Genomic DNA, 26,803 nt, shown 5'->3' with positions numbered 1-26,803 from the left:
CTTAAATTACACATTAGCAACCTATTACAAGAGTAACCAAGCAGTAGCGCAAGGTGCCTATAGTGTTGACAATTAGAAATGGAGACTGATACCCATTTTCTCTGCCATTTTAGCCTATTAGCAGCAAGTGGGGGAAATCGGCGAACTGCGAATGTGGTGGCCCATGGATTTGCTAACCTTTTTATTCTCGACAAGAAGACTCTCAATGAAATCTTGGTGCACTACCCTGAGTCTGACAAGATCTTAAGGAAGAAGGGAAAGTATGTCCTTCCATATAGCTATAGAACAATTGTCTTAGATATAGAACTCATGTGTGTGTGTATACACATGTAGAAAATTATTTTCTTCTCAAACATATGCTTATTACTAGACATGGCCTTAAATTGTCATAGTAATGTTGGATGAGGGATGGCTCAAGGATAATATACCAGGAAATGTGATTCTAAACAAAAGGGATCATATTTATTTCATGCCATTATTACAGTTATCCATTTCTATTATTTATTTAATCTTTATTGATCCATATTAAGCAATGTAACATCATAACACGGATATTAATGTAATAAAAACTCACTTCTGACATATAAAGGAAGACGCTTTCCCACAGTTTTTCAAGAAGAGGAGATCAAACTGTTATTGGTAGATTCTTTAACTCTTAGGAGTTTTACTGGATTATTTAGAATACTTTAAGCATTCATCTTTCAAAAGTTAAAATAACTGGATGGTTTGAAACCTCCAGTGAGAAGTACACATATCTTCTAGAAATTACAAATCAATCCCTTCTAATGCAGCTTTAGTAGAGATCAAGGGCAGTTAGTCAGTGGCTACACTACTGCTTTTAAAGCGCTTTAAAGCACTTTGAAAATGTTTTGAAAACTTTATATGGAGTGTGTCCTGGGCCCCAACAGTTGTCAAAACTGTTATAAAGCACTTTAAAGCAGTAGTGTAGGTCCTGCCCATGACGACTATATGCAACCTTTGTCTTCAAAAGTTGCCTCTGAGTACTAGCTGCTGGGGAGGAACAACAGGAAAGGGCAGTTGCTGTCAGGCTTGCTTGTGGGCTACCCAGAAACATTTGATTGGCCACTGCGGGAAACCACTTTTGGACTAATTGGACCTATGGTCTGTTCTAGCCGGGCGTTTCTTAGTTCTTAATTTCTTACGGCTACTTCTGGCAGCCAAGACAACCACCCTGATCTATTTCTGCATTTGCCCAGGAATCAATTACAAGTCAGGGCCTAATCCACACTCATTTTGGAGTTGGATTTTTGTTATTGTTGTTGTTGTTAGATGTCTTGGGCAGCAGCCAAAAAATCAATTCAATTTTTCTATATTATTTTTGTAGTGAATTCAGTGGACTCTGTCAATCCTTAACGTACATCGAAGTTGGTGCAAGGAATCACTGGGGTTTTGCTGGTCATTGGCTATGCAGGATGACATGGGATGGCTCTTGCTTAGAACTGAAAGCAAAAAGTCCCACTGAGTGCACAGATCTGCATTTTTTTTTTGTGCATTGCAGCTCTTCTGTAAATCAGCAATATAGAAGCAAGCAAGCATTTTGTTCCTAATGGAACTTAAATTAGCACAAGGCTTGAGCATCCGCTAAAACTGGCTAGACAAGCTGCGTATATCTCACTCGTTGGCTGGGAAACTAGGATCAGATAGATTAAAAGAAAAGGGGGAAACTGCTAAGAGGAGGCATGGCTGTTCTGGGAGTTCTTAACAGCCTTTCACATGTTCTTTTTCTTTTCCTACAATCTAGAGTACTCATGAAGAAGGCAGGCAAGCCCGTTGGACCACCACAACCTGCAAAAGGCTTTTCCCTCCTCACACAGAAAATAGAACCACCCATGATGTTCAAAGCATTGCTTGGTGGGAAAGGTGGTGGCATTGCTGCGATTATCAAGCTCAAGAGAGAGAGAGAGGCCCAGGTACTCACACATTCAGGAAATGCAAAGGGGAGTCCAGAATGTGGGGAAGATAATAAGCAGGGAGAAGAACATCTCAGGGAAGGGTCCAATGGAAGAAGCAAACAACCGTAAGGAATCTAGCTTCTGTAAATAAAAATATAAGAAGGGCCGTGCTGGATCAGGCCAAGGGTCCATCTAGTCCAGCATTCTGTTCACACAGTGGCCAACAAGCTGTTGGCCGGGAATCCACAACCAGGGCACAAGTTCAACAGCACCCTCACGTCCATGTTCCCCAGCAACTGGGGAACATATTGCTTCTGCTACTGGAGCTAGCACATAGCTATCAGGACTAGTAGCCATTGATAGCCTTCTCCTCCAGGAATTTATCTAACCCCCTTGTAAAGCCATCCAAATTGGTGGCTACCACTACATCTTATGAGAACATAAGGTGAGCCAATCCCAACAATATATTTGTTACAACACTGAGAGGTGTTTTGTTTTGTTTTTTGCCATATCAAGGGTTTTAAAATATGAGACTCACCAGAGTGACAGTCTTTTGCATGACATGGCTTTCTGATGCCATAGGTTTATACTCTCTTTAAACCATACCCATGCACCCAGGAATATTTGAGCACAGGGACTTCTGCCGGATTTGTAGGCACAGGCAAACGTGCAAATGGATATGCTGATGGCAGTCTTAAAAGGGGAGAGAAATTGAATATCCATTCTAATGAAAAACAACAATGATGATGTGTTTCATTTCAACCCCATGTATTTATTATTTCATTTCTACACCGCGCAACAGCTGAAGCTCTCTGGGTGCTTCGCAACAACTCACAAGATAAAATACAGCAGAAAAAATTAAGTATACAACATTTAAAAACAATTTAAATAGCTAAAAACAGTGTCAATAAAGCACTAGACCTGTTCAGCTGGCATAAATTTTGTTCTGACTTTATACTGTTAGTTTTACCCTACCCAGTGCCTGTTTACCCTACCCTGTGCCTGTTTGCTTTCTCTTCCCCTCCTTATTGTTTTATCATGGTTTTATTAGAATGTAAGCCTATGCGGCAGGGTCTCGCTATTTACTGTTTTACTCTGTACAGCACCATGTACATTGATGGTGCTATATAAATAAATAAATAAATAAATAAATAATGATAATAATAATAATAATAATAATAATAATAATAATAATAATAATAATAAAAAATGCCCCATTATATGCCATGAAATGCCTGGGAACAGAGGACAGTCTTATCCTGGTGCCAAAAAGATGCCAGTGTTGATGCCAGTGTTGGGCCTTAATAACATTATTCTTTCTGGGTTGCAGATAACAAGTGGGGATAGTAGTTGTCATCACTGAAGGAGAGAATCCCTTCCTTTCCACTATACTCTCAGGGATAGGTGTACTTTGTTCTTTAGGGCATGGTTTTCCTTTTTTAAAAAATTCTAGGTTTATAAAATTAGCAACGGCATGCAGAAACTGGATTAGAGACAAGTGTTTCCTGCTCATAATGCTAGAATGTGGGATCACCAAACGAAAATGGTTCAGCAGTAGATTCAGGAGAGAGAAAAGTACTTCTCTATGCAACATTTATGGCACAACCCAATAATGCATGTTTACTCAGAAGTAAGTCTCATTAGCCCAGGTTGGATGATCATTCCAGCTTCACAGATCATGGTTTATGAAGCTGTGAATGAGCATTAGTGCTTGGTCCCTCTACCCACGCTTGCCACTCAATGGCTTTAGTGAAGATCCTGGCTTGTATTAAGCTAGTTGTTTGTTAGGTTCGAATCAGAGTAATCTGTTTTAAGGTCGATTAATAAACTAGGAACATGGGGACCTCTGAATACAAGCCAGCATGTGATGGAAGGAAGAAAGGGAGGGACAAGGAGGAGAATTTGGCTCTGACATTTGTTCCCAGCTGCCTAAACCAATGGGGCTTTCCCTATCATTTATTTTATGTAGTTATTTTTGTCATATATATCCCACCTTTAAAAATAAAAAAATCCGAAAATAAAGTTAAATCTAGAAATTAAAAGGTTTACAAAATAAAAGAACAAAACAATAACAAAATCCACAATATTGTGAATATTAACAAAACAGAACAAAAAATAAATCATGAAAAAGAAAAGAAACATTACATATATAGGAATATCATTGTTTTCCCCATCAAATATACCATTAGTTGAAAGAAGAGAAGAAAAGGGAGAGGGTTATGCATAGGTTTCAAGAAAAGCAGACCAAGTATCCATGTATTTATCCACTTGCAAGTTCCTCCTATGTAACACCCATTCAAATATTGATAGCGTTGTTAAGTCCAAAGTCCATTGCATTATGGGAGGTGAGCATTTATCCTTCCAGCATGAAAGTATTAGTCTTTTAGGGCTCTGAAAATCCATTTGTGCTGACCATGTGTTAACTTCCAAGAAGCCGGTAGGTAATTTAGAGGACATGCACATTGTTCCATATTAAAGTTTGTTTCAGTACAAAGTTTATCCTTATTATAACCTCCTCCCAAAAGGGGGCAACTACTGGGCATTGCCAAAACATATGAGTTAAAGAAGCATCTCCAACAATTATGCAAGTTAGACAAACCCATATTGAATAGGCGTTGTAGAGTCCAATGAACCTGCAACATATATATATATATATATATATATATATATATATATATATTGCTAAATAAGACATAGCCTAAGATCCATAGAAGCTTCAGATACAGATGCTAGGGCAACAATCCATTGGCTAGGCAAAATAGGACACTCCAATTCTCTATTCCAATCCTGTCTTAAACTACGAGTGTCATTTTTATTTACTACTACTAATATATATGTTGTGGATTGACGTGACTGTTCAGCTGCTGTAAGTGTTTCTAACAATACTGGAGGCTCTGAAGCTGTAAAAGCACCATGTACATTGATGGTGCTATATAAATAAATAATAATAAATAATAATAATAATAATAATAATAATAATAATAATAATAATAATAATAATAAAAGCAGCTGGACCAAACCTAGATTCCAGCAGGTGCTGCAACTGCAAATATCGCCATTCAGCCGTAGTAAGTAAATTACATTTAACACACAAATCAGAAAAGGACAAAAACTCGTTGTCTGGGCCTATTAATTGATCCAAAGTAAAAAAAAAAATCATCTTATCCATCCATGTCCTCCAGAAGAACACTTTCTTTCCAATTCTGAATTCTGAATTTCCCCATAAAGTCAATTTTGCATGAGAGAATGGGTCATTTGTAAACCACCCAGAGAGCTTCAGCTATTGGGCAGTATAGAAATGCAATAAATAAATAAATAAATAAATAAATAAAATAAACTGTAATTGATGTGATACTATACCCCACACCTCTCCAGCAGCCAAGATTGTAGGGGGTTACTTATATGTTGAGAACCAAGTGCCATCCATTTGGAAAGAGGTTCTAACCATAATGATTCCAGAACTGACTACAAGCTCAATTAAAACATTAACAATTAAAATACATCAAAATAAAACAAACAAAAAAGGGCAGCATCAAATTACTTACAAAAAGTCATTTGCCGGATGAAAAGGTCTTTAGAGCCCATCGAAGAGGGGACAGGACTTAGTAAAGGTTTAAGATTCAGCCTTAATTTACTTAGGCAATTCCTTGTGGAACTGGATATGGAGATGACCCTTGGCTTAGATGGCTTTAAAATAAAAGGGCAAGTTGCCCTTTGGTGACCTTCCCATTCCAGGATAGGCCTTGTGAGAGCACTACAAATCCAACGATTTTCAAGATGTGATCATGCCTGACCTTGTCACACTGGCACAATTTTTAGGAGAGAACTTAGCTCTGTACAGCACTGAGGTTGTTTATGCAGCATCTCAGGATAACTTGTGGAGGACTCCAAATGCAAGTCACATAGGAATGAATATAAGTTGCTGATTAGCTGTGCTTGGTGAATTGCACTCATCATTCTGTTATGGACAGAGCAAGCTGTGCAGTCTTGATTTTTCACCCAGCATCCATATTGAATCATATTTAATTGTTTTTATTTCAGGAGGAAAAAGAAAAGGAAGAACAAGAAAGGAAAGAAAAGGAAGAACGAGAAAAGGCAGGAAAAGAAAAAAAGAGAAGTTAATATTTAACTGTTTTTGTTTCAGGAGGAAAAAGAAAGAGAAGAGCAAGAAAGGCAAGCCAAGGAAGAACAAGCAAGGAAAGAAAAAGAAGAAAGAGAAAAGGCAGAAAAAGCAAAAAAAGCAAAGGGAAAAGCAAAGGTTGAAATCAAACCTACAGAAAAATGCCCAGCTCAAGCTGCCGAAGCCCAAGCACCACAAGCAGAAGTTGAGCCACTTGCCCCTAAAGAAGAGACAGTTGCCAACAGCCCACCACCACTACCACCATCTCCTCCTCCTCCTGCTAAATCAACTTTACTCAGAGGACTCACTGACCAATCCCTTATCATTACTATGACTCCTTCCGACATACCTGGAGAAGGAGAAATTCTTACTGTTGAAGTCAGAGAGAAGAAACAAACATAACTGGTGGATCCTGTTGCACATTATGTCCAGGACTGGGCAAATCCGGGGCCCAAATCGGCGTTCTAGGAATTGGAGAAGTCTTCTTTAAAAATGTGGCCCTTTTCAGACAACCTTTGCATGCTCAATGGACGCATGCAGAAGGGGCTTGGCATCGCAGCAGTGTTCCACCCAAATCTAAATGCATTCATCATAAGGTCTGAAAGGAGTGTCTTGAGCACAACTGTCCGCAGCGTGCTTCCACGCAGAGGGCTCTCTTCCATTAATTGGTTTACTGTGATAAGGAAAAGGACAGAAGTGGTGGGAAAACAGGAGTGGGCTAGGACTGGAAGGCAATGTTATCTGACCAGGGATGGGCAGAAGGTAGATCTCCAGATGTTCAGCTCCTATTATTCTTGACCATTGGCCATGGTGGCAGGGGCTTCTGGGAGATGAAATCTTAAACATCTGGAGATCTACCTCTGATCACTCCTAATCTAGCTTCCCACCCTAACACCCCAGATAATTCAGTGAATGAGTCAGGGTGAGAGTGCTATAATAGTCTTAACTGGAAGCACTTGGAGTCCATAGAAATAATTCTTTGTGGAGCCAAGATCTTTTGTAGTTGTCCCCAACCAAACTGGTGCTTTCCAGATGTGTTGGATTCTGACTACCAGCATCCCCAGCCAGCAATGCTAGTCAGTTGTAATTATCAGCCATTGTATTAACCTTCTGACACCAGACGGTTAATACAGTCCTTATGACACCACCCATGTCCACACCATCACTCAACGCTAAAAGGAAATGCTGAGAGCCACAGTGGGTTGAGCTGTGCCTGTATGGTTTGCTTCATTTATAATGTTATGCATTTTTGGAACTATTTTTTGCCCTTCTCCGTGAGCTCCTGCCAAAGGAAGTGAAGCAGGTGGCTACTAGGAGGAGGGCTTTCTCCGCTGTGGCACTCTGGCTGTGGAATGAGCTCCCCAGAGACGTTCGCCTGGCGCCTACACTGCACTCCTTTCGTCGCCAGCTGAAGACCTTTTTATTCTCTCAGTATTTTAACACTTCATTTTAAATTAAATTTTAATTTTACTGTTCTAATTCTGTATTTTAATCTTATATCAATTTCTGCTGCGTGGTTTTATCCTGGTTGTGCTTTTTATACTGTATTTTGTATTTGTGTTTTTAGACTGTTGGTTGTTTTATTATGGTTTTAATTTTATGGGGCTGAAGAAACATACATATTTAAATCCACATTTTTAATATTGTTGTATTAATGCTACTAACCAGCTAACAGCCCACTCCTGTGTCAGTTTACTTGGAAGAAAGACCTCCTTTGTTCGGTGGGGCATAAAGTCCCGTATAAGTGTGTGTAAGATTGCAGGCCAGGGGCACAAGCTCCTCCCCAAACAAGGTGTTTGCCACCCCCATTGCTGGATGGCTGTCATTACTTGAAAGGAAGGCATTTTCACAATGGATTGGTATATTATATATCGGCGGTGGCCAGGAGTTCATTTGCACAGTTAAAGCTAGTGCACCAGCTGCGCCCGTTCCTAGAGATGTCGGACCTGGCCACGGTGACACATGCCTTAGTTACATCCCGATTGGATTACTGTAACGCGCTCTACGTGGGGCTGCCATTGAAGAGTGTTCGGAAACTCCAGCTGGTTCAAAGAGCTGCAGCCAGATTGTTGACCGGGGCTGGTTACAGGGAGCAGACAACTCCCCTGTTAAAACAGCTCCACTGGCTTCCAGTCTGTTTCTGGGCACAATTCAAAGTGCTGGTTATGACCTATAAAGCTCTATATGGTTTGGGTCCAGGTTATTTGAAAGAATGTATTCTCCCTTATGAGCCTGTCTGTGCTTTGAGATCTTCTGGAGAAGCCCTTCTTTCAGTCCCACCATCTTCACAGGCACGCTTGGTGGGAACATGGGAGAGGGCCTTCTCGGTGGCTGCTCCGGTGCTCTGGAACTCTCTTCCCGGGGAAGCTAGGCTGGCTCCCTCCTTGATGGGCTTTCGGAAGCAGGCTAAAACTTTTTTGTTCCAGCAGGCCTTTGGAGAATAATCCAGCCCTCCATCTATGTTAATGTCTTATAATTTTGTTGTGTATTTTTTAATTGTTTATGGTTTTGTTTCCCTCCCCCCCCCCCCATGTATATTTTAAACTTTGTAAGGCCGCCTTGAGGCCCAGCATTGGGCAAAAGGCGGGATACAAATAATAATAATAATAATAATAATAATAATAATAATAATAATAATAATAATAATAATTCTCTGTAACTATTCTACAGTTCAGCTGCAGCTCCTGAGACAACAAAGGCTGCACATTTTGCAGCTACTGACATACTCACAGTGGCAAACTTGCAGAGGGGAAAAGGGAACCATCTGACATGCAGGAGAGAGAATTTACTGAATTTATTATTTATATATAGGGTGCCTAATAGTAAAAAAAAAGAAAAGTAATTCTAAAGTGTTGGACTGGGAGTCGGGAGATTCGGATTCTGGGAGTACGCCGCCTTGGGTTCCTTGGAGGAAAAAGGACGGTCTATAAATGCAATATAAAAATAAAAGATAACTGCAAATTAATATTTTTCAAAATTAAAATTAATTTCCCCTTCTGTGGTATAGTCCAAAAGTAAACCCTTTCCCCATTTATTTCAGAAATAATATGTTGAGGATGGAAGTTCTAATGTGATGGAAGTTCTAATGTGAAATATAGCATTGTTTTTCTTTCAGAGGTCTTAACATATGGGACGCATATGTTTGTTCCGTGCCTGAGGAAAGACACCTTTGATAGTGCAGATGCCAGCTCTCAGTCGGTCCCTTCAAAGCCCTGCTCAGGAGTGAGGCTGCCCTGAAAAGGGGTGCCTTTGTGTGGGGCCAATAGATATTTCCCCTTGTGGGCCAGTGCTCCATGAGAGAGAAAAGGTCCGTCCCTCCTACCCCCTGCAAAGGGCAAAACAGGCTTAAACAGCTTGCATCTGGTCTGTCGTCAACCATCTCCTTTCCTCTGCCCCATGGCCAGTTATTAGATTTGGAAGCACCTTCACAACAAATACTTCTGTGCACTGGATGCTGTTGGCTCCCATGTCAAAGACTCCGCTCCAGTTTTCAGTCAGAACTCTAAAGGACTTCAGTCAGAACCAGTCAGAAATACATCTGTGCAGTGGAGGCTGGTGCTTCACACCTCCTTTAGGGTTCTGTCTGAAACCCGGAGTGGATTCACTGCCCCACTGACATTGCAGCCACCAGCTTCTCCTGCTTCTGTGTAGTATGTTTGGCAGCAGAGAAAAAGGCTCTCTGACCGTTTCACAGCTGTGGAAATCCTCCCCCCATACCAGAAGAAACTCTGCTTTGTGGTGTGCTCGTAGCCCTTGGAGAGCAACAGGACGGGAATGAGAGCTCATAATAGGTTTTTCCCACCAGAGTCCCGTCTTTGCAGCCTTCCATCCTGTTCCACTGTGTCATTTAGAGCAGCAAGCCTCCAGAGTCACAGTCCCATTTCTTCCTCTTCTCGGCTAATAAACCACTGCTGGCAGAAAGGTCACTTCCTACCTAACTGAGCTGTTTTAAACACAATCTGCTGCTTTATGAGCCCCTTTTTTGTTCTAATGTCATCAGATTAGGGAGAGGATCCCGTGAAGAGGACATCAGTTAGTCCTGACACTTCATATTCTTATCAGGAGCACCGGAATATAAAATGTCTGTGGCAGGCCTCAGATTCAGAAAAGGTTGCTATAGGGCTATTAGCATATTAACAAATTCATTTGATTTCTCTCCCATATAATCAGGTTCTTGCAGCTCTGCCCTCTTGACGAGATGCAATCTGTGCCCTGCAGGAGTAATTTCTTGAATTGGGCCAGGAGATACAGAAGACTATTAGTACATTGTCCTTGATGCTACTTGAAACGAAATGTCTGCATTAAAAAGTTTGTTGAGGAGCAGCCATAAACTGGGTCTCCTACTGGAATAGCATGCAGGATCTAGGACAGACGAACAAACCTGGGTAGCTACTCCACAGTTATGATCAGCCCGTCATAAATCAAAGCAGAAGTCTTGTAGCCCAGTATTATCTGCTCTGGCGTAAGAAGAGTCCTGTGGGATCAGACAAAAGGCTTATCTAGTCAAGCATTCTGTTTCCACCACAGCCAACCAAAGGTCCATAGGAAGCCCACAAGCAGCACATGACTACAACAGCACGTTCCCACTCGTGCTCCCAGCACAGGAGGTACTGGCTCTGTACAGACATAATGGCAGCTTTCAGTGGCAATTTGTAGGTTAATTAATCAAGAAATTGTGGGGATGTGAACAAACCATGGGTTAACTTGGGCTTGTTTAACCTACGAACAACCCCAAGTGCCCAGGCTCGGATGTCACGGAAACAACCTATTAATACTGCATTCATAGATTGTTGCTGGAAACGAAGCAGCTCGCATGCAGCACACATCCCCACAATTGCTGCTGAAAACCGCTGTTACGTTCAAACAGGGTCAATATATGGCCACCATGTGTAGTAGCCATTGATTACCTTACCCTCCATTAAACTGACTAATCACCCTTAAAAGCCATCCAAGTTAGTGGCCATCAGTACATCTGGACTGGCATCAATTCTCCATCACCTCACACAAGTCTTTCCCAATGTTGTAACTGGGGATTTCAGAACTAGGACCATATGGATGCAAAACATATGCCAGAGCATATGAGCTATGGACTCAGAAGTAGGTTTTAACCGTATGAAGTAGGCTATGGACCATATCTAATGAGAAGGTGCTAGACTTTTTTTTTAATGCCTCTGTTATTTCGACGTTCTATTGTTCTGCACAGGCTTGTCCTTTATGAATGTTCAGAAGTTGCAGGTCTAGCAGGCCATGCTGCTGCCAACAGAGTGACATATTTGATTTGTATCCTGTCTTTCTACTAAGAAAAATAGTGCCCAATGCACACATCCATACTGAAGGCTCTGCAAACAGGTGGCTTGCTCTGGTGGTCCACAGCGTTCAAGCACAGGCAAACTGAAAGATAAAATAGAGGGTGAGGGAAGCCACAGACATTATGTTCTAAAGTTTTAGGGGCTTTGACATGACCTACAAAATAAAAGGGAATTGTGAAGGCATGCCTGACACTAAAATACTCACCGCATGATGGGTACATCTGACAAATTACAATGCAATGATCAGAAGGGAATGCTCACCTGCTTCTCACTATCGCCTGGCCCAATCAAGGTACACCCAGAGTCTGCAGGTGAACAAGCACTAATATCTTCAAGAGGCAATGCATAGTATTATTTGGACAAGCAGTTAAAGGCCAAAACAAGGACCTTCTTTGCCATTAAACCTGATATTTAAGTGTTTGTATTATTCCCAGATATTACCTACCCTGAAATGTTAGGCAAATGGTAGGTTGAAAGCAATGCTCCACATTTATGAAGAGCTTTTAGAACTCAAACATTGATTAAAGAATCCTTACAACAACCCTGTAATCATTTTTACTCCAATACTGCCAGTACCAAAGAGCTGAGATAATGAGTTGTTCATGGCCAAGTGAATTCACAGCAAAGGCAAGATTCCGAACCAGAGACTTCCTCATTCGTACTCTTAGCCACTGTGCTACATCACCTCTATAAATAAAACTAGAAACTGAGTGGGAAAGTTACTTTTGAGGGAAGGACTTTAGCTCAGTGGTAGAACACCTGCTTTGCACGCAGGTCTCAGGTTCAATCCCTGGCATCTCCAAGGTTGGGAAAGACCCGTGCCTGAAATCCTGGAGCACTGTTACCAATAGACAGTACTGAGCTAAGTAGTTCAATGATCTGACTTGCTATATGGCGGTACTGCCCCGGCTTCCCAGCCCTACTGCACAAGGGTGGACAGGAAACGGTACTTAAATCTTTTGGCACTTTCGACAAAGTCCTGCGTGTATGTCAGCTTGCACAGAACTCAGGAAGTCCCTAGCTCTTCTTGGGTCATAGCCACTACACTGCTCCACCTCTACAAACTAGTAATAATTACAATTTAGCGGTTTTCCTACCACTGTTTGAACCTTCTCAGCAAGCTCTGCAACCCTTTGGAAGTGTGGATTTGGACTTGCTCCCCAAATAATGGATTGTAACACTCCATTGAGGTGTGACATCCTTTTTGGAGGAGGAGGGCGTCGTCACAGTGAAGCGACTCAGCAGCCCTTCAGACAGTATATATCTGTTTTCAACTATACAAGTCATAGCCCACGTTCATAATATCAGTTTAGATGGAAAACAACTTCTCTAATCTTCGGAAGAGGGCAATCATCACATCAGGACAAACATTAAAAGCCAAATTTATATATAATAAAACTTGCTTGTAAGGTAAGTTCAAATTAAACAGACATATAATGTGAAAATACACAAATAGTTAAAAATAAAAGACATCTTAACTAAAATTACATTCAATCAACAATGAGCAAATGGGTTTTAAAGGTCAATTCAACATTTGATGAGTATGATATCCCAAGAGGAAAGCTGGCTCTGGAAGAATACAATGACTCAATTCTTGTGCTTAGCATTTTAACCCAGGGTCGGCCTGACCCTTGTCTTATTCACCCCTTATAGGCAAACACTGTACAAGAAGAGGGATTTGGAGGTCCAAAATGCTTCCTGAAAGCACCTCCCTTCAAAGCTTATGTGTGTGTTCAGTGTTTTCTCCACTGCCATCAGTGGGGGGCACCATTTAAAAACAACAGCATTTTCATAGGCGCAAGCAAGCCGAATGAGAACAAAATATATGTGTCATAGCAACAGATCAGTACTGCCAAGTACTTGTTCTGTTGCTCCATGGCTGCTACCTGAATGCCATGTACTTGTGGAGCGGGAAGAGTCTGAATGAATATGAAGGTGGGAGCATTTGGCTACACACCTGTGCTGTAAATACTTTCTTCACATTGAGCACCAGAAGCTGAAAAAGAAAAGGCTTTTTGCCGTTTGGGAACAAGGCTGTGAAGCGAAGGGCTGTTTTGGCTGAGCCTGAAACCATAGCCATGCATTTTGAAACATACTCAAATTGTTTTGTGATTTAAATGGTTTTAAATTTTGTACATTAAATATTTTTAGACTACGTTTTATTACAATATTGTATTATTTAATATTGCATTATGTTTATAATGTAGTTTGATTCCCCCCCCCATGTATGAATTGTTGTGAACTGGCCAGAAAGCCTCATCTATTGGGCTGTTTAGAGATGAAAGAATAATAATAATCGAGAATATTAATAAGTTATACCTTTGTATCTACACAGAGTCACACAGCTGCCTGGGACCCTCAATTTGCACCTGAAAGGCGAAAAGGGTGATTACCTTAGAACTAGATCAATGCAATCTACATGGAGTTGCCCTTGAAATAGGTTTCAAAACTACAGCTAGTGTAAAATACTTTCAGCTAAGATAACTTAAGTCTTAAAAGTTTATTTTAAGCAAAAGCTGTCCACCTATTCCCGCCACCCCCACCCTCATATATGGCTTCTACTTCAGTCACCATTCTTTCATTCTGTGCAATCTGGGAAGCACTCAATTATCTAACGAGCCCAGAATAGTTTAAAAAAATCTTTGTTGGAGACAAAAGTAGATTACTAAGCTGCCAGTTTACTGCCAGACCACACAGCACCAAGTTTTCATACGAGGGAGATAATTTAGAAGTCTTTAGAACGAGGCAACGTTTGAAAGCTATTGATCTACAGAGTACAAGATGGTCATAGCAAAATGCTGTTGCTAAACGTCAAAGGGCATGGCTACACCTAAGGGTGTAGAGGGGGGGAGGATCGCTGACTTACCTGCTTCTGGGTTCCTCTCCCCACGTCCAAATGGCAGTGCGGCATCCCGGAAGTGAGGGATGTTGTGGCCACCCCTTTTTTCCCGTGGAACTTGCAACTGCTCCCCACCTGATAGGCATGGACTGCCCCCACACAGTTCTGTGCCCATTTCCAGAACCCGGCTACTCATGGGGCAGAAGGGATGACCTGGGAGTGATGGCCACACCGCCCGTGCTCCTCAAGATAGTCCCGAGACCATGGAAATATCAGGAAATACACGGTCCCAGATATCCAGGGGAAAGTCCCTGGTCATCCCCGGGATTCCCTGTGCATCATTTGGATGCACAGGGATGACCTAGGGATGACTCCTGGATATAGGCATGGTGTAGACATGTCCACAGTTAGCTGCTTGACTTCTCATTTCCTTCCTGTTTCCATACCACTACCAATTTTCCCTTTGTTCACCAAAATAATGGCTCTCATATAAAAACTCCATGGCTTTGATCCTGACTTTCTCCTCCATTCACTTGAGTGTGATGCTTGCCAATTCCCCCCCCCCCCCCCCCCGGCACCATATCCCACACCATTTGAAGGATCCTCCTACATTCAGGAGCCGATTTTCAGAAGGGACACAAGGTACTGCAGGGTGAACAGAAGGAGGTTAAGCCCCCACTCGATGAATGTACTTAAAAGCTGTGCTGGATCAGTCAGACCAAAGGCCTATTTAGTCCAGCATTCTGCTCCCACAGTGGCAAATCAGTTGCCCCAATGGGAATCCCACAAGCAGGGCATGAAAGCAACAACATTCCCCACATGAACACTGCTCTATACTTGGAAGAAAAATGAGGGTCCAAGCTAATCTCTCTCTCTCTCTCTCTCTCTCTCTCTCTCTCTCTCTCTCTCTCTCTCTCTCTCTCTCTCTCACACACACACACACACACACACACACACACACACACACACACCCCAAAAGCATTTCTCCTATTTGGCTAGAAAGCCACAACAAATCAGCAAATCTATATTTACTGTTGAAAAAGAGGGCAAAAAACAGAACTGTTGGAACATAAGATGACTTTAATATATTGTGGAATATGGCACCAGGATCATATCACATCTGAAGTCAACATCATCATCAAATACAAGGAACAGTATGATACAAGCAATAGTATAGTGCAGGGGTAGGTGCCCTGGTGCCCTTCAGATATGTTAGACTAGAACCCCCACAACGCTTGAGCGTTGGCTATGCTGGCTGGGGCAGTTGGGAGCTCTAATCAAAAGCATCTGGAGAGCACCAGGCTGCCTACTCTTTGTCACAGAGGAATTTCAGACATGCTTGCTCTCTGACACTTGTACTGTTTGCTACCGATTTAATTGGCATTAACACCTTGGTTGAAGAATTCAATTTTGTTCCAGGACGCAGACTGAAAAACTGCCAAGGAACTGCCACAAAGGTGTAGGAGTAACATAACATAGCTGCTTCCCTCTGATGAAAGAGAGTTGCTCCCTGTAACCATGGAAACATGCAAATCCCTACTGGATTGCCATGCCACCACATGTCTAACTAACCCACAAGGTACCTTGGGATTGGCCAGTCAAAAGCCCAGGCAGGAAAATGGGACAAATCTTGAAGCATTCCCCAACTTGTGGGTCAGTCAACAAGGACAAGCACTACCTCGGCACCCTTAATGACACCTTTTGTTTTGAATATTGCACTACTATGACACCGAACAGCCAGCCAAATGTAAATTGATCTAGAGGCAAAGAACTTCCTTGAACTTTCTATTCATTCTCTGGAACCAAACTATTGTTCCCTTTGTTTTGATCCATCTTGAGTCTTAACTTTTGGGACTTTGCAGGAGTGTTTGAGCTAATTTCACCAAATAACTAGAAGTAGGTATTTGTAAGAGCATAATGTACAAATTCGCTATGTGCACACCATATCTCTGGTTAAGGACCCCCTCCCCCTCAGGCTTGCATTAGTTGCTACACATGCAAGTTACATGTCCATATGAACGAGGTGGTTTAGGAGAAAAGAAAAAGCAAGTGGCAGCTAGAATTACTGACTTCAGAGGAAAGGAAACCCAAAGGTCTGGTGCAGTACACACAAAGACTATAATACAAGACAATTTTCTTTGCTTTGAAAATAGACGTAGATTTTGCTTTGGCTATAGAAATGACAATAATTAAATTCTACCACAAGATGGTGCTAATGTGTTGTCAGGAAATCCATCCTGAAGAAGCATAGGAAGAAGAGACATAAAATAAAACTTTGCCATTAAGTAAATATTCTATTAATATCTCAAGCGTTTTGCTATTGATATATTATTTTACTAAGAGATGTGAAAAGGAGGAACACTGCAGTAGATGTAACAGTCAATTATAAACTCTGCATGATTCAGGGTACACTATAGCTATAGAACAGCCTGTTTTAAGATGAAAAAGGCACAGATTAGACATTTAATGGACAGAAAGGAATGTGGAAGTGGGCACCTGAGTAAGATGCTGTTTTCTTTTTCTTGCTCCAAGTTTGAAAACAAACATATGATGCATTAACAAAATCACAGATGGAGAATTTCAGACTTTACTGCAGGGTTTCGTTGCAATGATGAGGGCATTTGCAGGACTGCTAGATTCACAAAGAAAATGGACCAGATTGCATGATATGACAGCCCATGGGTTAAACAACTCCACTGGCTGTTGGGAATGAACAGAAGAAAGCAGGTGCGCTGCAATTTCTGCTTGTGCTCAGCAACCCAAAATTGGCTTTGTAGGTTGCTGAACATGATGTGTGAACCTGAACTGCTGGGTTGTATCAGGCCTAAACAACCCAGCAGTTAACCCAACAACAAACCATAGGTTAACTATTGGGTTGAACCCCTAAGCAACCCAGTGGTCCAGGTTTGCATAACACGCTCAGCAACCTACAAAGGAGCTGATTGTGAATTGCTGTGTAAAAGCAGAAGAGGAAGGTGGCCTGCTCTCTCTCTCTCACTCATGCAAAACAGCTCATGGGTTGTTTAGCCCATGGGCTGTCATTACATGCAAACCAGGTTGTATTCTAACCCTGATATCCTCAAACTCCAGGCATGGTTAATTTTGAAGCAGGGCAATTATAATCCAGTAAATAATAATATCTGACTGCACAATGTATTTCCACATTTCAGAGACTCTGTTTAGCTTTGCTATCGACTGAGAAACCCTAACCAAAATAAAAACAGTTACCCAAATGTTTGCAAAGTTTACATAACAAAAACTAAAAGTTCTCAATAGGCTTCTACAAGAGACCCATTGAAGATATGCTTCAATGTAGAATATCCTTTATGGGAAAAACATCTTCAGTTAGAGCAACAATAGATATTTCTAAATGAATTACTATTTTGACTTATCCACAAATTAGATATGGCATTTATTGGACACCATTAAAAACATCAACCTAACAGACACCTATTATAAGTTATAGATATGTTGAGTTAACATGATCATGAAGCAAAGCACAAAGATTGAAAGCAGGCGATCTCGGTCTAAGCATGCTAGGTTCTAGGCTCTGCACTGTTAACATTGATTTTGTGTTTTTGCCACACAATTGGCTTACACAATTTATCTTACTATGTATTTCAAAACTATTTTCAGACAGCTCAGCCCAATCAATTTCACTTACAGCATATACAAAACTAACAGAAATATTATGCACAGTTCTGGCTTACTGCAATACTTTTATCAAACTTAACACAAGAAACTGTTTTCAAAAACAGCCTCTTGGGCTACTAATCAATGTGCATTTTGGGATGAGGAAATGTTGAATGCAGGTGAAACTCAAGCACTAATTCCCTAGCAGTCAATAAAGAAATAGCAGTAAAGCACTAAAGAAGAACCACCACCTAAAAATTAGATCTTGTGCAGAAGGAAAAAATATATCTAGCCACTCTGGGCCACCTGCTGTTCAGCAATGGGGAAACTTAATTTTGCACTACTGAACAAAGATGAGAGAGGCATCCTGCAACTAGCTAAACCAAGACAAGATGATGCCTTCTTGAAGTGTAAAAAATATACAGATTCAGTAGCATATAGATTTCCCCCTCTATAAAGCTTAAAACAGATAAAAAGTACAGACTGGGTTTCCTAATTCATAATAGATGCTATCACTTTACAATAATTATATTTCTCAAAAGTCAACTGGGTTTTTAACATTATATATACTGAAAAATCTGGATCTTATTTATATCCTCTATGTGGAGCAGAGAGTAACTAAATTGTTGGCAATGTTACATTAATGTAAGACACTTACCCTGGTTTAAAATAACAACACAATTTGCACCTGAAAGTCTTAATACAGTTCAGTTCCAGAGTCCACATAATACTCAGTTTTCAATTACTTAATGCTTTATAAAGTTACAAATGTTCAGAAATGGCCCAGAAAAACAATATACAAGTCACTGGGGCAAAATGAAGATAGTTGCTTTTAAAACCTTTCCAAACTATCCTGGTCTTGATGTTTCTCTACGAAACACTTGAATATTGTATACTAAGCTTATGCGAGTCTGGAGCAGCCAAGATTTTCTTAAAATAACAAGTCAAGATGGCTGCAGCACAACAGTTTCAAAGACACACCAAAGTTTTGTGCTGTGTTTTCTTAAGCACTACTAGAAAAATTTGCTGTTTGCACATGTTATGGCAAAAAAGGTAACTGTTCTGCCCTTCCTGGGGATGTGTGTAGTTTGTGACTTTTGTATGCCTAAACTGGTGTCCCCCCACCCTCCAATCTCATCTACAACAGATTGTTAAACAAAATGGCTTCTTTGGCAATACAGAACAAAAATGAGCAAGGCTATCTTAATAGTTCATATGTTTTATGCAATGTATTAAAAAGGCCCTCTTGTCCACCACGATCTGTTGGCACTGCAGAGGTCGGTGTACAGGGATTCCCCACCTCGGGCACTGATGGTTGCTTCTGCTGCTCAGCTCTCCTCTTGCTTTGCTGCAGGCTTGCTTGGAGGCTGGAGCTTGAAGGTGCTGAAGTAGTTCACCACTTGCTGCGGCACTTCTGCCAGGACACTTTGAGCAAGAGCTTCTTTGGGAGCCTGATACAAAGAAGAGAGTCAGAAGTCAAACAAAGAAAGCAGATGATCAACTTCCTGCTGTTTCGGGAAGATCATCTTGGATTATCGGTATGAGGTGGCATACTATGAATTGACTGGCTCTTCCTACTCACTTAAAAGCTGGTGGGATCGCTGTGGTAAAGGATAGTTTATCAGGTCTTTGGCAGATCCCTTGGGAGAATAACACCCAGAGAGAATAACCTTTACGTAATGCCCATAAAAATACTCCTATGTAGTGCTGTAACTAGGAATAAAAATTAATTGGTGTGATTTCCTCCAGGGTCTATAGCCTCAACCGTCCCCTGAAGCATCTGATACCTTCTCCTCCAAGGACAGCACTTAGGTATTTCAGGACCCAACTATGTGAGACTATAAGCAGGCTGCATTTTTTCTACTAAGTGAACCAAGTTATGTATAGAGTGATAAGGCAAACTATTAACTAGCAAGTTAAAGTACAACCCACACTGGCATGAAACTAGAATATAAGGGACAAATATTGGTTTTCTTCCTTGCCCTATAGCAGTATGCGTAAGCAAATAATGGAAAGTAAAGAACGCTGATGCCCTAATTTCAGCTTTTCAGAAGGAAGTGGAAATGGAGCATAAAATGTGAAGAAACCCATTACGAGATTCAAAACGCAAACAGGTCTTGAAAAGGACTCTCTAGAAAGCCAAGTAAATTTTACTTTCCACTTCGACAAATAAAATTACTATAAATTCGATGGTATTTACACAACAGACTATGAGATCTAGTAGAAAGAGGAAATGTATTTTCCTTATTTTACTCTGAGAAGTCTGATAAGTTTTACCTTCCATATCATTTGACTGCAATTGGACAAGGTTGTTAGATTTTAAAAAGAACAACACCATTCCAAGACACAATAGTGTTTTCCATCTACAACTTAATCATAGAATCATAAAATAGTAGAGTTGGAAAGGGCCTACAAGGCCATCGAGTCCAACCCCCTGCTCAATGCAGGAATCCACCTTAAAGCATCCCTGACAAATGGTTGTCCAGCTGCCTCTTGAATGCCTTTAATGTAGGAGAGCCCACCACCTCCCTAGGTAACTGGTTCCATTATCGTACTGCTCTAACAGTCAGGAAGTTTTTCCTGATGTCCAGCTGGAATCTGGCTTCCTGTAACTTGAGCCCGTTATTCTGTGTCCTGCACTCTGGGAGGATTGAGAAAAGATCCTGGCCCTCCTCTGTGTGACAACCTTTTAAGTATTTCAAGTGCTATCATGGCTCCCCTCAATCTTCTCTTCTCCAGGCTAAACATGCCCAGTTCTTTCAGTCTCTCCTCATAGGGCTTTGTTTCCACAGAATACACTAGCCAATTCCTAAAAGAGGGCTGATTCTCAACCCTCTTTTATTAGTAGTATCATTTTGCCTAACAGTTCCTTAATGAGACCAAAATCAGTCATTCCCACCCCCATGTCCCACTCTAGTATTTTTTTTAAAAAAAGATTATTACAGTGATAGGAGGAACAATAGGTGCATTTACATAACAACCCATTCCTGATCCCCAACCCATTACCCCATCAGATGTCTACTGCTGTGCTGAACTGTTGATGAACAAGTCAGTCCCTGCAACATTCTGGCTTCCATACAGGCAGCACTGCTCAAGTTTCTCTTGAACATTTGAATCAGATCAGCAGCTTATTACCATAGGGCATCGCATAGGACCCTCCAGGTTCATTTTCCATGTGATCCACCTCCAGTAGAAATGGCCAGTGACAGTTCCTTCACATTGTTCCTCCTGCTGCTCACTCCTCTTCCTTATCTTCTCTCAAATGACTGAGACCAAGATACCCAAGTAGAGCATTCACTGTACTGATTTATAAACAGTATTCATTTTTACCAGAGCTGCCTTTAAAAACACTACTTCCCTGTGCCTCATTATATCCTAGCATATGTGCACAATATTTCATATAAGATGATGCATGTATGTTTTTCTGGAGGATTTCCATAGATCTGCTTGAAGATCAGTATGGCAAAAAGCTGTATGTTTTTGCAGATCAAGCGTGTCAAAGCCCCTGTATCAGAACTGATATTTTAATTAGCCCAAATGGGGGGGAAAGGTGGTGGCTGAATCACTCTACTATACTTTCTGACCAGCATAAAGTGTGTCACTCGAAACAGTACTTACATTTTGGAACTGTCTAAAAGGCACAAACTGGACAATGTCTCTAATAGCAGACTCTCCCGAGAGAGATCGCAGAGCTCCGCTGTCACTGTCAAGGAACTCCATGGCACCGAAATCAGCTCCTCCAACGCCAACAATGATAATGGACATTGGAAGCTTGGATGCATTAACTATGGCAGATCTGGTCTCATCCATGTCTGTTATTACGCCATCAGTGATTATCAGGAGCACAAAGTACTGCTGTTGAACAAATGCACACTTTGTTAAAACAATGAAAAGGAGAAATATATCCCCAAAATAATATGCTAGGAGGTGGCACTAATAGATAGACACAGTAACAAAAAGGGAAAGGGCTAAAATGGTGCAAAGGCAGCTTTATTCAACTTGTTTTGAGTTTCAAGCCTTCACCAGGAAAACAATCCTTAGACAAAGCCAGATCAACTCTCGAGGCCTATAAAACTTCCAGAACAGCATTCTTTGCTCCCCAAAAATGCTTAAAATAGAAACTGTCCTAATAAGACAGCTAAAAAGCATGAAACGTTTCACCAGGTCTTTTCTGTAACGGTCTAAAAATTTTGAATGGCCTTTAAACTCGGGTTTGTACTTAGCACCATCCTGACTTAATAATGTGGGAGTAAGCAGTATCACATTTTAGTAGCTTCCGAGCTCTTTAGCCAAAGCAAAAACAAAACAAAACCCAAGAGTCCGTAATGCACAGCCCTGGGATGGGAGAGAGGACAGGCTCTGGGCTAGGGACAACACTGGCCCTCCCCTCCCCGATCTGAACCGAGGGGGACAGAGGTTTGTTTCTGTCACTCAGCTTCGGATATTGTCAGAGCAGCTCCAAAGCCCAGCACAGCTGAAAGGGTAACCCCCACTGACCTCCTTTTGTGGGCTCTTTGTCTTCCACTTGGGCAAAAACATGTTCACTTGGGATCAATTCATGCAAGTATGCGCACAGGTGTCATTGCACACATGTGTATCCTCCCACATACACACACCCCTAACCCTTCGCAGAAAGTCCTGAAGTCCCAGCATGCTCATTCAAGATTGATATTGTGACTTCATGGACAAGTGCTTATATATTCAAAATGAGGGACACTTTTGAATGAGCTCCTTTAAACAAGGTATCCAAGATCTAAAACATCCTTTTTAACAAGGCCACTTCAGTTTGTGATCTACAAGAAAGAGAGCCTGGTGCACTATGTTCATGAACTGCAAGTGAAAAAAACACTTTTCAAAACCTTACAAGAAATCATCGTTCATATACTTCTGCTCAGCCTGACTAACATTCTTGCAAATAAGTAGTTTGTAGCATTTCTAGAAGGAAGACATGAAATGTGTGGACAGCTGGAATCATACCAATTTCCTGATTGTGACTTGTAAATAGGATAACTTTACTGACCAGCCAAACCAGCACAGACAAATTGCTAGCCGAGACATTTACAGTTGCAAGCACAGCTGTACACAAGTCATGGGGTAGAATCCAATGGGGCACTTCCGCCCCCACTGATTCCAAATAAGATTCTCTCAGTCTCCAGCCGCTAGACCATAGAGGCTCTCAAGCTCTTTAAACTCCTACTAGAAAGATTTGTGGAAATTTCTGTTAAACAGAACTTAACCTAGAAATCCACCCTTCAATCAGTTCAGTGGGACCAAGCACTGTTGATAAACTTGGCAGTTCTGTCCCTTACTCATTCCTTTCCACTTCCCATTTAAAGAAACTAAGACAGCCCATAACCATGTAATAGTAATAAAGTACTTACTGAGGCTGTTCTTTGCTGTGTAGCTGCTGCAGCAAATTTAGCCACATGGTTTATTATTGGAGAAAAGTAGGTGGGCCCATACAATTTTACTTGAGGGAGGCAGACGCGGTATGCATCTACAACACCTTGGATTCCTGGGAGAAATAAATGAACATTCCTCATTTGGCTATACTTTGCAGAACTTTATGAAACTAATCTGAAGTTTCAATAAACATTTATATTTAAACTAAGTTGCACTTATGGAGGAAAATTTGTCAGACCTCCAAGGAGCACACAGCTGCTTACTTCAAGACTATAAGGGTAACAGAACTAGCTAGCCAAAGAGCAGAGAAAACCAACTTCCCAAGAATCTGAAAAGAAAATCTTGTTGGTGATGTGCAATTAAATAATTAAGACTATGGGGTCTTTGAGAATGAACATTCAACTTCCTTAGAAGTGGTTCCTTCCATGTTGGCAATAATGTCTTGAAACACAGCAGAATAGAGAGAATTTTATTAATATATAAAATGCCTGGAGTGGCTAGTAACGTAGATCTCATTTCAATTACCTCTCCCCACTGTGAAATTTCAATGGGACCACAAATGATGACTTCACAGAATAAATTATGTGAAGAAATCATAACTTACCCAACTGCCTTAAAAATGTCTTATTTGTGGTAATTTATTGTATGGCTACATTTGTGAGCCTCTTTGCAAATAATTTTCTTCCCTATCTCCAACTTTTTTGGGTTAATAAGAGCCAGGCAGTTTTGATCAGAAAGATTTCTCTCTCCAGCTGACATCTACTAGCATTTCTTCCAATTACCCAATCTTAATGGCACTGGTTTAAAACCTATCAAATTATTAGGTTTTACTTTGGTAAACCTAGAAATGTCAATGTCACAACTTACCACTGCAAAATGGGTTTGACGGGTTAAAGTTTATTGGGAACTCATGTGACACCTGTGAATACATGGAAGACATTCCGATTTTTTAAACAGGTCCATCTCTAATCAGGCAGCTTTCATTTTCTTTGTTTAAAAGATTTTTGAACTGTCTTTCAGGATAAATTATCTTCTGAAGGAATATACTTTACCTGCCATGAGGGAGGGATCTGAGCTCCAAATCCAAAAGCTGGGAACAACTTATCTCTGTAACAGCAATTTAGAGAGAGCAAAAAGTTCAGTAATAAATAAATTCAGAGCAGGATCTCTTCCACAAACTTCATGCATTGTCAGTTAATTACCCCAGTGCCATATTAATTCTTTATACACCAGAAGTAAATTACTGAGCTGGATTTATTTGCACTTCCTTTTATTAAGAAGTTACATCAATGAGAAATGTTCCATTCTAGCACAGCCACACTACTTAATGACAATTAGACACATTCCAAACTCTAGCTTCCTGGTTTAAATGAAGATGGGAGTGAGGGGAATGAGAGGGAAATTGCAATAAATAAATAACTGTTTTTAAAACTTTCCACAAGTTCTGAGATATCGTCATGCCATAATTATGAATGCCATTTTTCGTAATTTTAAGAAAGTTTTTAATTAGGAACAAAACCAGTACAGAATCTTACGCGTCATAGTCTTGGATGACCATCCCCACAGACCAAATGGCAGTTAGGTACTCATTCACTCCGTTAGGGCTGATGTAATGGAGGGAGTCTGGAGAGCGAGGATCTCCATTAGAGCCAGTGAAGTCAATGCCAACCTGTCAAGAAATACATCACTGGAGTGAAAAGGACGTCGCCTCTCATTAGCAATGTGAGTACAAGTCAGTAGGTAAAACTAAGTGGACTTAAGGCTGGGAGAAGTACGAAGTGTTAGTTTTCCTCTGTGATTAACCTATTTTTAGTACATGCTTTTAAAAACAAAAAACAGCACCTACTGAATATGGCAGATTTCTCAATTTAAAATCAAATGTAAAATAATTCCGTGGGCAAGTCTCTTCTTGGAAGAACCCCCTTAGATGATCTTACAGGGTTATTGTGAAGACAAAACGGGGAAGGAGAAGACCCTTAAAGCTGCCCAGAGCTCCTTGGATGACGGGATACAAACATAAACTGACATCTTACTCCAACTATGGCTTTGATGGGGGCTGCCAGCAACTTTGCTCAGAGCAACGCTTGCCACACAAATCAGGATTAAAAATACAGAGCCTCCTTGACTGCAAAACTCCTATAGGACACAGAGGAGGTGACACACCCCATGCCTGCTCTATACTTTTCTCTACTGCTAGTGCTTAGGTGGCTTCCAGGCCAGCTGTTTGGTTAATGGCTATTGCTGGTGAGGATCTTTACTATTCTGTACCTACTGCCTGGCTCGGTTATGACAGACCCATGCACTGGTTGTTCTCATGTGGATATGACCCTCTTTCTTCAGTTAAAATAGGTGAGCTACAGCTTACTTACAGTAAAATTCAGCTGGCACCCTCCCATGATGTAGTCAAGGAAAGTACATTCAATGATAACCTGCAGAAAAAATATCAAGTGCTCAGTGATGCACTTCAGATGGCAAACGAATTACTAAGCACTTTTCCAGAGCCCAATTCCACCACCACCACCCAGTCATGCTGAGCCCTTTACATTATAAGCAGGCTTTTCAACTTGAATAGACAAATGTATGTGTGCTGGGAGGGATGGGGGGATATTCACAATGGTGCCAGAACTGTAGACTTTGGCTCAGTTCAGACATGTTCCTTAATGGTGGTTTTAGAATTCCACGGTGGAGTTTTTACACCACTATTGAGAAATGTGTTGTCTGGAGGGAAAACTCCACCCCACCATGTTTTTTAGAAAACACTCCATGCTGAATATTCACGCTGTGCAGAGGAGAGCTCCTGCACAACCACTGTGTTGTGTGCAGGGCTCCGTGGAGTTTCCTGTTGCACTGAGTGGACTTTTCCCACCGGCTACAGAGTTCTCTGGCAAGAGTGCTGAAAGGAGGGAGTGCCGCTCTAGCAGAGGCACTGAGATTGGGGTACTTTTGCAGCAATGGCTGATGGGATACCCTCAGGAGGACTGGGGAAGGAGAGAGGGCAGAGGAACTGTCAATCAAACACTGTGTTGCCTTTTACTCAACTCCATGGTAGCCCACAGTCACACAGTGGTGGAGTTAGGATATGTCGTGTGGTGAGTACCACTTAAAAACGTAAGCGTTGCGTGGAGTTTTCCCACTGCATAGAGAAAAGTGTTGTTTGAACTGAGCCTTTAAAAAGAAAAACAAGACAAGACTTTAAAAACAAATAAAAAAACAAATTTGAGTCAAACAATTGAGGCTCAATACTGTCCGGTACAGGTGCAGCAACCATGCATACAGAAACAACACAGGACAGAAGATTCCTGCCCACCTCTCCACACAGTATATCATAGACATAGTACACTTAGAGCTCGCATTCCTTAACTGAACAGAGAAGGGAAGGCTAGACAGGAATATGAAAGATATGGACAGTCCCCCCCCCCCCAATGGTCTGTTGTGGTGTGTTCCAAGAGCAGTGAAGTGGGGCAGAGGGTGAAAAAGAAATCCAGCTTTGTTATGTTCTATGGCAGGAGTGGGCAACCTTTTTGGCCCCAAGAGTTGCCTCCAGTGCTGGGTGGTGGGACAGGACATGTGCATACAGGTGCACACA

General features: G+C 41.3%; 2 protein-coding genes across 5 annotated transcripts in view; one reads left to right on the top strand and one right to left on the bottom strand.

The window, feature by feature from the left end:
• Positions 1 to 6,435, top strand: part of CNGB3 (cyclic nucleotide gated channel subunit beta 3) — an 82,418-nt gene extending 75,983 nt beyond the window's left edge. The window contains exons 16-18 of the mRNA XM_063131312.1: positions 114 to 260; positions 1,763 to 1,931; positions 6,079 to 6,435. Coding sequence (XP_062987382.1) covers positions 114 to 260; positions 1,763 to 1,931; positions 6,079 to 6,435 — 673 coding nt within the window. The remainder of the gene's footprint in view (positions 1 to 113; positions 261 to 1,762; positions 1,932 to 6,078) is intronic.
• An 8,806-nt stretch (positions 6,436 to 15,241) lies between these two features.
• The window catches only part of CPNE3 (copine 3), a 30,289-nt gene continuing 18,727 nt past the window's right edge, over positions 15,242 to 26,803 (bottom strand). For all 4 annotated transcript variants that reach the window (XM_063130912.1, XM_063130913.1, XM_063130911.1 and 1 more), the window contains exons 10-16: positions 25,587 to 25,646; positions 24,753 to 24,886; positions 24,270 to 24,324; positions 24,085 to 24,136; positions 23,196 to 23,329; positions 21,433 to 21,669; positions 15,242 to 19,265 (exon numbers count right to left, since the gene is read on the bottom strand). In XM_063130912.1, the coding sequence (XP_062986982.1) occupies positions 19,143 to 19,265; positions 21,433 to 21,669; positions 23,196 to 23,329; positions 24,085 to 24,136; positions 24,270 to 24,324; positions 24,753 to 24,886; positions 25,587 to 25,646 (795 nt within the window). In that variant the 3' untranslated portion in view covers positions 15,242 to 19,142. The remainder of the gene's footprint in view (positions 19,266 to 21,432; positions 21,670 to 23,195; positions 23,330 to 24,084; positions 24,137 to 24,269; positions 24,325 to 24,752; positions 24,887 to 25,586; positions 25,647 to 26,803) is intronic.

The sequence above is a fragment of the Elgaria multicarinata genome, chromosome 7, assembly GCF_023053635.1.
Source record: "Elgaria multicarinata webbii isolate HBS135686 ecotype San Diego chromosome 7, rElgMul1.1.pri, whole genome shotgun sequence".
Classification (NCBI taxonomy): Eukaryota; Metazoa; Chordata; class Lepidosauria; order Squamata; family Anguidae; genus Elgaria; species Elgaria multicarinata.
This window is presented reverse-complemented; position numbering and strand designations above follow the sequence as displayed.